General features: G+C 39.7%; 2 protein-coding genes across 2 annotated transcripts; both read right to left on the minus strand.

The window, feature by feature from the left end:
• Positions 1–1,469: 1,469 nt before the first annotated feature.
• LOC120112573 (auxin response factor 3-like) lies at positions 1,470–1,862 on the minus strand. Its single transcript, XM_039132155.1, has one exon. The coding sequence runs from the start codon at positions 1,860–1,862 to the stop codon at positions 1,470–1,472; it is 393 nt and encodes a 130-aa protein (XP_038988083.1).
• A 4,375-nt stretch (positions 1,863–6,237) lies between these two features.
• Positions 6,238–6,816, minus strand: LOC103697336 (glu S.griseus protease inhibitor-like). Its single transcript, XM_008779175.3, has 2 exons — positions 6,750–6,816; positions 6,238–6,586 (listed from the first exon to the last, which is right to left on the minus strand). The coding sequence occupies exons 1-2, from the start codon at positions 6,760–6,762 to the stop codon at positions 6,393–6,395; spliced, it is 207 nt and encodes a 68-aa protein (XP_008777397.2). The 5' UTR covers positions 6,763–6,816; the 3' UTR covers positions 6,238–6,392.
• Between the last annotated feature and the right edge of the window lie 4,218 nt (positions 6,817–11,034).

Genomic DNA, 11,034 nt, shown 5'->3' on the forward strand with positions numbered 1-11,034 from the left:
GAGAGGAGGAGAAGAGGAAAAAGAAGGGAGGAGGATGAGAGAGAAGGAGGGGGAGGAAGAGAGAGGGGAAAAAAGAACGTAGGAAGAAACTCTTATTCACTTCATTAAAACCCTAATCATAAGATTGTCCTCTATATATAGGGTCAAATAAACACAATTAACATAAAACCCCTTGCAAAGAAATAACTCCAAATAAGCCCAAAAATAACACAAATAAGCCCTACACTAATAAAATGCAAACACGCCCAGAAATAAAAATAAAATAAAAATGCAAATAAGATGGTGGACTAGACGGGCGGATAATCAGCTCCAATGTCTCCATCAAGAGTTTAATTCGCTCACCAATTAGAAAGGGTTCTAATTGTTAAGTTTGGGTTCACGCAAATTGGACCTAAATTGATTAGAAGAGTTCTAATCAAGTTAGGTCAACTTGCACCCGCATCTACTGCTAGCTAGGTATGGAACCCAATGGATCACACACAAGAAAACTGATTAAGGATCTAATACGATTAGATTATGTTTGCAAGATGAACATACTAGCATGTGTTACAAACTTTGGCTCCTGATTTGAATTGGATTTGAATCTGATTCTTGATTTGGATTAATCTAATTTGATTAGATCATATCCTAATATGGGTTGGTTAAGAGTTGGCACCTAATTGGCTTGGTTTGAATCTAACTGGATTAGATTTGATGATACATTCATTTTTGACCATTAGATCTTCATCAACCATTGGATGAAGATATAATGGCGAGTTGGTTTGAACCCAATTGGATTGGGTTAAATAGGACCTTTAATCATAACCATTTGATCTTCATCAGCCATTGGATGAAGACATATTAGGATCATGTTGTGGCGCCTTGGATTGGAGCCCTTGGATCATCATCAAGCCATTGGATGATGACATAACTCCCTTCTTGATGGCGCCTTCAATCATAGCCATTGGATTATGATGTCCACCATTGGATAGGGACATAATTGCACTACAGGAAAAAGGACCTATCCCGACGCTTTTTGGGACCTTTAGCGACGCTTTTTAGCGTCGGCTAAAGTACCGCCGACGCAAACAGAAGCGTCACCAAAGCGTCGGTGATACTGGAGTGGGAAAAGTTTTTTCCGACGCTCTTGAGAAGCGTTGTAAAAGGTTGATTTTTAGCGACGCTTAAACGCGTCGTTAAAAATTATTTAGGTAAGAACGCCCAATTCAAAGTTTTAAAGGGTCAATTGAGGAGGATTTTAGGGAAGATATGGAGGAAATATGGTCGGATCTTGCTTTCCATGTGGTGGGATTTGGGTGGGGCTTCGTTACATCTGCCTCCCTCCCTTTCCCAGGGAATCCATTATATAGAGAAAACACCCCTATAACCCAACCCCACACCTCCTCTTATTCCATACCCCTCCCTCTTCTTGTTCTTCTTAGGAGTACTCAGCCACCATGGCTGTTGCTGCAGAGACTCAGTTCCATGTCTTAGCTGTGGATGACATTTAGGAAACCGACGCGAAGCTTGACATCGAGGATGCGGCAGAAGACGTGGGGAGGCACATCGTAATGGAGGAGCCCAACGCCGCCGCCGTCTCCAAGCTGCTCGAGATGCCCCTGCAGCAAGTACACCACCACTCTCCCCTTCCTCGGCAAGGATATCAACGGCCCCGCGCAGGCGTGCCAGAGCTCCAGGCACACCAGCGGCGAGGCCCCAGAAGAAGAAGAACCTCCAACTACTCCGCCCGATGCCGCTATCGGCGGCGGAGGATGAGGGGGCTGCCGCCGGTGGTGGTGGTGGGTTTGCGGTGGCTGGAGTGAGGTCGGGTGCTCCGCCTCCTCCTCCTCCTCCTCCTCGATCATGTTCAGATCGATCCCCATCCTCTCCCTCCCAACACCCCACGCCAAAGAGAAGCAGAAAGAAGAACGGAGAAGCCCAAAGGTGCAGTAGATAAAGAAAAGGGGAGAATGGGTGGGGTCTCCGGTGTGGGACTAAAAGAAGAACTTCGGCGGAGGAAGCAATGCTGCGTGGATGGAGCGGCTGGGTGAAAAAGAAGGGATCGGGGCGGCTGGGTGAAAAAGAAGGGATCGGGCGTCGTCGTATCTAAATTTCACCCAACGCTATCACAAAGTGTCATTGAATTTCGGCCCCCGCTCGAAATTCGCCGACGCTTTTTGATAGCGTCGGCGGGGAAGAGTCGGCAAAACCGTATTTTCTTGTAGTGTTGGCTGAGTAATGAGGCTTCATAGGGGCGTGATGATGTGAGGAGGAAGTTCACAGGATTTTTGATAAGGCACTCTTCTTATCACGCGATGGATGGATAAGGATGAGACGCCCTTTTCATCCTTATTACATCCCTTCCAAAATACGCCTCTTTTCATGAGGCGCTCCCTTTGGATCACACGCCCCCTGATGGGTGAATGGATGGGATGCATCCTTTGGTGATGCATCTCTATGCCACCTATGTTTTCAATCAATCCAACTCTCTCTCTTATCCCTTCTTTCTTACAAGTCTTCTTCTTTCTAACATCTCTCTCTTAGGTTGTCCTAAGCCAAGACAAGGAGATCTTCTTTAGGATAAATAGTTTAGAAGGAGATTTAGAAAAAAGAAGAAGATTAGAAAGAAAGGAAAGCAAATCATTAGAGTTCTTTGAAAAAATTCCGCATCAAGAATCAAGTTCTTTGGAGCTAGAGTCTTGACCCAGTTTCTGTGTGGATCAACGTTGAAGGGTGAACACTTGGGCACCTAGTAAAAATTCTGCATATTGGATATAGCGTTGGAAATATTCCTCTATTCATATATTTATATTTATTTATTTGATTATTACTATTAAGGTGATCTTGGTTCATAAGGATTTGATGTAACGGGATCTTATTAAGAAATTTTTGAAATCCCGCGCTTCCGCTGCGCCCCTAGATCGCCATGAAACCCTACATATAAAACTCTGAGTTTGTGATTGCCTTGTTTTACATTGTTTCTCTTGTGCATTTACTTCTTTATCTTAGATCTATTTCAAGTGCACTTACTTTAGCAATCCCATTCCTTCTTGCTAATCTTTGGACTGAATTCAAGCCTTACACCCAAAGAGCTTTAGCAAGATATCTTTCCACTATACTTAACTCTAAAACTGATTAAGTTTAAATATGTTAAGATAAATTTTTTAATTATCCAATTCACCGCCCCCCCCCCCCCTCTCTTAGGCTGCATATCTGGGCAACAATTGGTATCAGAGCAGGTGTTCTAATATTTATTGTTGATCCTATCAACAAAGCTAAAGATCATAGCAGCCCCTGTTGGGACATCTGTGTTAGAAGGCCAATCCACAAGCAGACCGCCGGCGCCACTGTTTGTTGGATCAAACTATACATATTAGAAAGCATGAATGTGTATTTTCATTCAGGCCTTAGATTATGATTTGTGGACTGTTATTTTAAATGGACCTCACACACCCACAAAAATAATTGATGGCATCCCCTTTCCTAAATTTGAAAATGAATGGGATACGCAAGATAAAAGATTGGCTCAAATAAATGCTAAATACATAAATGTGTTATATTGCTCTTTAGATGCAAATGAATTTAATAGAATATCTACTGGCATCTTTGCTATGAAAATCTGGGATAGATTAGAAGTGACTCATGAAGGAACAAACCAAGTTAAAGAGTCAAAAAGTAATATTCTTGTGTATAAATATGAACTCTTTAAAATGGAACGATATGAGTCAATATCTGATATGTTTACTAGATTTACTAACATTATTAATGATCTAAAGAGTCTTGGCAAGTCCTACACTAATAGTGAACTTGTGAGAAAAATTCTTAGGTATTTGCCAAAGATATGGAAAGCCAAGGTGACTGCAATACAGGAGGCCAAAGACCTCAACATTCTACCCTTGGAAGAGCTACTAGGTTCACTGATGACCCATGAACTGAACATGAATCAGAATCTAGATGAAGAGCAGAAGAAAGTAAGAATAATCGCCTTCAAATCCAGCAAGAAGGAAGGCACTGCATCTGACTCCTCTGATGACAAAAAAGAAATGGCATTATTAACAAGGAGATTCAAAAGTTTCATAAGAAGGAAGTGGCAAGATAAAAGGACATTAGCTAAGGGAGATTCTGGCAAAGATAAGGAACAGCCAGTGTCATGTTATGAATGTGGAAAGTTGGGCCACTACAAACTAGATTGTCCATTGTTTAAGGAAAGACCGAAAAGATTCTAGAAGAAAGCAATAATGGCAACTCGGAAAGATAGCGAAGCATGCAGCTCCGAGGAAGAAGAAGAACAATCAGAGAAAGCTAACCTCTGTTTCATGGCACATGAAAATAAGGTAAATCTTGAAACACAAAATGACCTTATATTTAATGAATTACATTTTGCTTTTTCTGAACTCCTTGAAGAATATGAGAAGCTATCTCTCAAACTTAAAAATCATAAGAAAGCAAATTCTTGGATTTCAAAAGAGAAGGATTTAATCAATGAAATGAAAGAAAAATTGAGTACTGAAAATAATCTTTTGAAATCGAATTCAAAGGAATTGATTCAGAAAAAGTGGGTACTATGGAAGTGATCTAGCAGCTCAAAATTTTATCCAATTTTTTTTTTAAATCTAAAATACATGATCTTAGCTAAAAAGATCCCCTTTATCCCCTTGCAATATATCTCGATCTTAATTTTAATCTCACCATCTATACATCTCAAGTCTACTCATGCTGCAAGAAGGATTAACAATCAACATGCTTTATCAATAATATTGATAAGCTTTTCTAAGCAATATCTAGGATTTGAAGCCAGCACTTCTTGAAGGGTAAGCCCTTGGAGGTGAGGTACCAAGAATGTTAACAATTTTTTTTCTCTCTAATATTGACGAGCTAGACAACTACATATATCAAACTATGTGCTTTGATATTCATGTTCAGATTACTTCAAATTTCTGAAAATTTTTAGTATTTTTTTCTCTTTCTGACTAAATTATTAGGAATATTTTTAATAATAAAATATTGTAACTATTGCTTGGGATTGTACTTTGTAAGGGCTGCACCAAATAGTTGTTATTTTGGATCCATAATTATATGATATTTAATTTAGTATGCAGCAACACATAGGATTAATTCATAAGACTTTCATCGGAAGTGTGGTTCTTTTCCTACTTAATAGGTTGATATTCTTTCTTATGCATTGAATTCAAGCTATTTTCAATAAAAATTTCATTCTTTCTCAGAGGCTATTGTTCGGTACAATAGCAAAAGACTTAGGCTGACAAGCACAATAACACAACTTCTAAGTCCTAGACAGCATATTTGTATTAAAAAAATGCTAAAGGTTAAATCTATCTCCAGTCTGCCCCTTGTAGGACCTTAGATTGTCAGGATCATAACTGGGTAATGGATATTACAACCATTTTGGAGGGTGGTCTTCGACAAACTAGGAAGGTTGCTCTATTTTGACTTAGGTGTCATGGGTTTAAAACATAAAAGCAACTTCTCCATACACGAGGGTAAGACTAACATTGTAGAGCCATTAGAATGCCTTTCTATTATTTATAAAACAACTTATAGAAAGGGCACCTACTTATGACTTATGTCCTTATATGTTGATGATAGATGATTATTCTAGTACTGTTAATTTGCATTATTAACTGTATTACATGAAATTTGCTATTACTAAATTGTAGAACTTTTGATTAAGCACTACTAATTGTGTATAGAGTGTATCTTCTTTTTATAATTTTATTTTTATTTTGATACTTATTGTTTTTACTATAATATTATTTTTCTTCTATTGCATATTGCTTTAAACAAATGATATCATATATTAGGTTTTAATAGCAAGATTTCAAGCAAACTATTTTTCAGAAGATTTGATAACTATAACCATCTATCAGTCATTCTTTTTACTTAATAGGTGTTTGTGCGTTGCACGGCATGGGCTGTCATAATATATCCACTAGTCAATCCCACTTATATAGAAATAATATTTTATTCAATCCAATTTTTGACTAAATTTATTTTAAAATAAAACAAAAGCTTTTTTTATTATCATAGTTAAACATTAAAACAAATCAAGACAGATGATAACACCGACAGTGGCATTATCTGTCAAAATCACCATCTACTTCGGCAACACAGTACATATACTAGAAGTTTCCAAGGTAAACTCAGCCACTACATAAATCCATGGTTTGTCCTCAACCATTGTCGCAAAACCACAGCTTCAAGTCGAAGCATCCCATTTGCATGGGTGATCACATCTCCTTCACCAAACCAAACATAAAATATCGAGTTTTCCTTGAATGAACGGTGGTGTTTACAATCATTGCATGTTAATATTATTCATATGGGCGACAGAATAAAATATATACCATCTCTGCCACTTTATTTAATAACCAAGGTGCCCTCTACGTCAACATCTATCCAATTTTAGGAACTCGGGCAACTTTGCCATCTTCATTCACCCAAACCCACACCCTACCACACAGGAAGTTCTGGATGACGGATTCTCCGACCGTCACGATGATGGCGTTGACTGCAGGATTCTCCCTCTCGATTATCTTCGCTGCCTCCTTCCCCTCGACTCCTACCAACTCAGGCCATGAGCTCTTCCCTTCGCAGCACCACAGTTAAGAACATATGTCAGAAGAGTAGTGCACCTCGAACGAAACTAATTCCAACCGAGAAAGAAGTGAGAGGAGAGAAGAAATAAAAAGTTCTCTCTCTCCATAATATATGCTTGAAACAAATCTATCATTATTAGCCTGAGGCCTTACCAGTGCATTCCATCGTGTGCGTTTCTTCTTCTTCTTCTATGGGCTCTGGGAGGTCCAGAGGGTTGGTATTTATAGGCCTCTGGCGTGGCTTCTTGAACTATAATTAAATTTCAACGTACAAATCTTATACGGAGATTAATTAGGATACGTTTCCTTGATAGACATTTGGCTGATTCATGGGAGGTTGCTTTCTCTGATAGGGTTTGACCATGGAATTAGTCCTTCGTTTGAAAAAGGCAAATAAGTAAAGCCGTAAGGATAAGAAGCAAGAAAAAGATAAAAAACTGCAGATGAGAGGCAAGAGAAAAGTCGGCAGGACTCTTTCTGTGGGGACTGGGGAGGGGAAAAAAGTAATGTGTATCCAGAATACACTCCAAATGGGTCCTAATTAGAGTTAAGTTTTGTTGAGCCGGTGACGACAACGTGGAAATCTTAGTCCTAAGAAAAAACGCATAACTTCATGAATGGTGCAAAAAGATCAAGTTTGTGCCCATTCAGCATATAGCCACAATCTTTTTCTAATTTGATAAAGAGCAACCTCAGGAACATACCCTTCTCACCGCAAATAGCTAAATGCAATTGGAAATGATGTCATTGAACCGAAAGTTGTAAGTGGTGTCTTTTTAGAGGCGCTACGATGTGGGATAAAAGACATTTCTGCTTGATAAAATCAAGAGCTTTGAACTGCTGCCATCGTATAATGATTAATATAAAAATATAAAGACCGCTAGAGAAAGTCAGGTTCCAAATCAAGCACCAAATAACATTTACTAATACAAAAGTTATGTGTAGAGCCCTTTACAGAAAGTAATGGACAGCGTTGGCCATCACAATATATTGCTTTTTAATTATTTTGATTCTGAAGAATCATGTTCACTATTTATTTGAGATGCATGTGATGGAAAAAAGTAAAAATGGAAATGCCGCCGGTGTCATGAGACTGTGAATCTCTCAAACTTTGCAAGAACCTGGATGTGGATCGATGGGCTGGATTGTCTATGGGTTGACATCCATCCGATCTTAGAGTGATCCAACGTTCGGATTATGAAACATCAGGGAATTTGTGATAATTTTAATTTGATCCATCCCTTCTCGAACAAATAAATTTCTTTGGACTCAGATAGTTTGCTGCGATGAATTACCAAGATACTCCATTATTTGGGCTTCATGGCTATAATGAAAGAACATGTCCCACTTGGACGTGAAACCCAAGAAAAAAAAAAATTCTCCCACTAGTTCCAACTATATACATTGAATACCAAGTATCATGAGGTTTTGCAAGCTTAGATTGGTTTACCCTTCATAGCCACATTAGACTTGAGATTTCACAAGTCTAGCTAATATACCTTCAAGTATAAATTCTATTATTAATTCCCAATTTGAATATTTCTAAATTCCATATGAAACGAATGAATAGTGATTACTAAAGCAATAAATCACAAATGATTCATCGCATATGTGTGGCGCACTGAACACATAGTTTTCAAGTTGTGTGGAATGCGCTTTCTTTTTGCTATATGGGAGCGGGCATGGAGCGTATAGTGCTCTTGTTTTATTTGATTATACTTTCATTATTTTTTTTTGGACTAAATCAGGCCAGCCTAAGCCTATTAATTAGTTAGTAGGGAAAAAAGAGCGACGTGATAGCACAGTTATGAAAGACCATTGTTTTCTTTCACAATATCCATACTTCAGTACTAACGTTTTTTGCCAAAGGGTCAGCAACACTATAGAAAAAAAGGGTTAATCCCGACTTAAATTTACCGGTGCCACCGGAGAGCATTACAAATTTTCTAATCACACCTAAATTTCCCAATGCTTACAAAATGTCTCAAAAATTAATGACACGTTTAGCCATTGTTAATTGCAAATTATGCTGGCATGGGAGACAGCCGGAAATCCAATTGGCAGCGCCTTTTCATATTGCCTATTTAGATAGAAGTATTAGAAAGTTTTGCATTAAACGATGCTTTTAAGCGCCGTAAGGTTAATTATAGGCACCTTTTCTCTTTCTCGCGCTTTCTCCAACTCTTCTCATCGTTCTCATCAAAGTCTCCTTAGCCCCAACTAAAAATCCTGTACAACACTGTAAAGCAAAATATATTGAAATAAGGTATCACTTCATAAGAGATCATGTGCAAAATGGGAATATAAATATTGAACATGTGTGCACGGAAAATCAATTGACTGATATATTTACAAAGCTTCTTAGTGGAGATAGATTTTGTATGCTTAGAAGAGAATTAGGAGTATGTGACCCCTTTGCTTAGAAAAGAAAAAATGTTTCATGATACGCTCCTCTCATTTCTTAAATCCTATGAAATATTGATCAAATCATTGATTTAGAGCTTCCTCTCATATATATCAGTGACCCATAGAAATTTGGTAAGGATCGGAAAACTAAAACATTAAAAAAAAAAATTGGAGGTCTGAACTCGGGTCGACCTGAGATATAAGTGGGGTCGACTCCATGCGAGCCGACCCAAGCAAAAGCTGGGGTCGACTCAACGGCAGGTCCCCAATTTTTTAGGGCTGGCCAAGAACACTATTTAGGTCATTCCATTCACTCTAAATCCCTAGAAATACTATTTCCTCTCCTCCATTCACCCCCAATCGCTGGTAAACTTCATTTCCACCCTCTCCCAAGCCGGTAGATCGAATCAAAAGGAAGCAAATGAGACCCAAACGAGCCGTGGCCAAGCGATCTAGCAGAGTGACACGTAGATCTACAGTGGAAGAGCAAGCTAGTGGGCCATCTATAGTACCTCCACGAACTGAGCCACGAGTAGAGCCTCCCCAACCGCATTTCCCTTCGGTTTTGCTTTCTAGATATGCGGGGAGACCGGTTACGACAGGTAGGCGCCTAAACTTCGAATTTTTGGATCAAGAAGGATTTCGGCTAAGTGGTTGGATCAAGCATCAAGGAGGAAGTACCTCTGCTCCCTAGATCTACAGACCTACCCGGGCTTAGTTCGTGAGTTTTATGCTACCCTACGGGTCAGTGCGGGCGGGCTCGTGTTCGAGGTCCAAGGAGTTAAGATCCATGTTACTGAGGAGAGTCTAGGACACTTGCTCCATCTTCCTTGTAAGGGTGCCATACCAGATAGGCCAGAGGATAGGATCAGAGCGTTATAGTTGATCATGGAGAGAGATGAGATCGACTACTCTGATGATCTGGTAGCCAATGCCTTCTCTGCTGAGATGAGATTGCTTCATAACTTCATAGGTCGGATGTTGTTTCCGAAGAGTGAAAGATTCGACCATGTATCCGAGAGAGATTTGGCCATTATGGAGCATGTTATTTAGGGCATTCCCCTGAATCTCCCTGCTATGATGATCAGACAGATGCGGGAGGCCGTGACTAGGGCGAGGGCCTCTCTACCCTATGGTATGGTACTCACTCTGATCTTTAGACAGTATGAGATATATTTAGTTGGTGAAATCTCCAGAGATATACGGCACACCGACACCTACACTGCACGGTCACTTATTCGCATGGGTTACGACAAGCTGAATGGACACTGGATGCGGGTAGGTGCAGGGCCACAGGCACCAGTGCCTGATGTACCAGAGCCCGAAGACTCCATTCCTGAGCTCGAGATTCCTGTTGATCATCTTCATCACATACAGAGGAAGAACCGTCATCCTCTACACCTACTGGATACACGGAGAAGTTCCGGAGTAGGATGACTGAGATTGTAGCAGCTCAGGTGATGGGTCTTTTCGACAGGATGATGAGTCGGTTGGATAGTATTACGGCTGAGGTCAGGGGAGTATCTGCCCAGGTGACGAGTCTCACGGACCGGATGACCACCTTAGAGAGAGAGTATCATGGTCATTCTGCAGCTCGAGCAGCCGAGTCAGAGGTCTCAGCATAGAGCCAGCCAGCTCATAGGGCTCACAGACCATCCTAGTCATACCGACCAGACCTCCTCTCGCCACCTACACTAGGAGATCTAGAGACAGATCACAGCCATTGGATGCTTCTAGGCCTATTGATAGCACTACTGGAGCTCATTTAGAATAGTGCCTAGAGTCATTCTAAATCTCTATTTTGCCTTATGTTGATTGTAAACATCGTTATCATTTATGGCATTTTGTATTACAAGAACATTGTAATTTTGGCTTATATGAAATACAATGCCTTATTTTGGCTTATGATCTTTATCTTTATCATGCTATTCACCTTTGAATTACTTTTTTTTTTTGATGATGACAAAAAGAGGGAGAAAGAAATAAGAAGAAATAAGAAAAGGGAGAAAGAATTTAAGAAGAGAAATCAATA

The sequence above is a fragment of the Phoenix dactylifera genome, chromosome 11, assembly GCF_009389715.1.
Source record: "Phoenix dactylifera cultivar Barhee BC4 chromosome 11, palm_55x_up_171113_PBpolish2nd_filt_p, whole genome shotgun sequence".
Classification (NCBI taxonomy): Eukaryota; Viridiplantae; Streptophyta; class Magnoliopsida; order Arecales; family Arecaceae; genus Phoenix; species Phoenix dactylifera.

Bases quoted from the DNA above. Each gene is read 5' to 3' on its own strand.
- LOC120112573 (XM_039132155.1), bottom strand. From the start codon at position 1,862: ATGGGGATCGATCTGAACATGATCGAGGAGGAGGAGGAGGAGGAGGCG.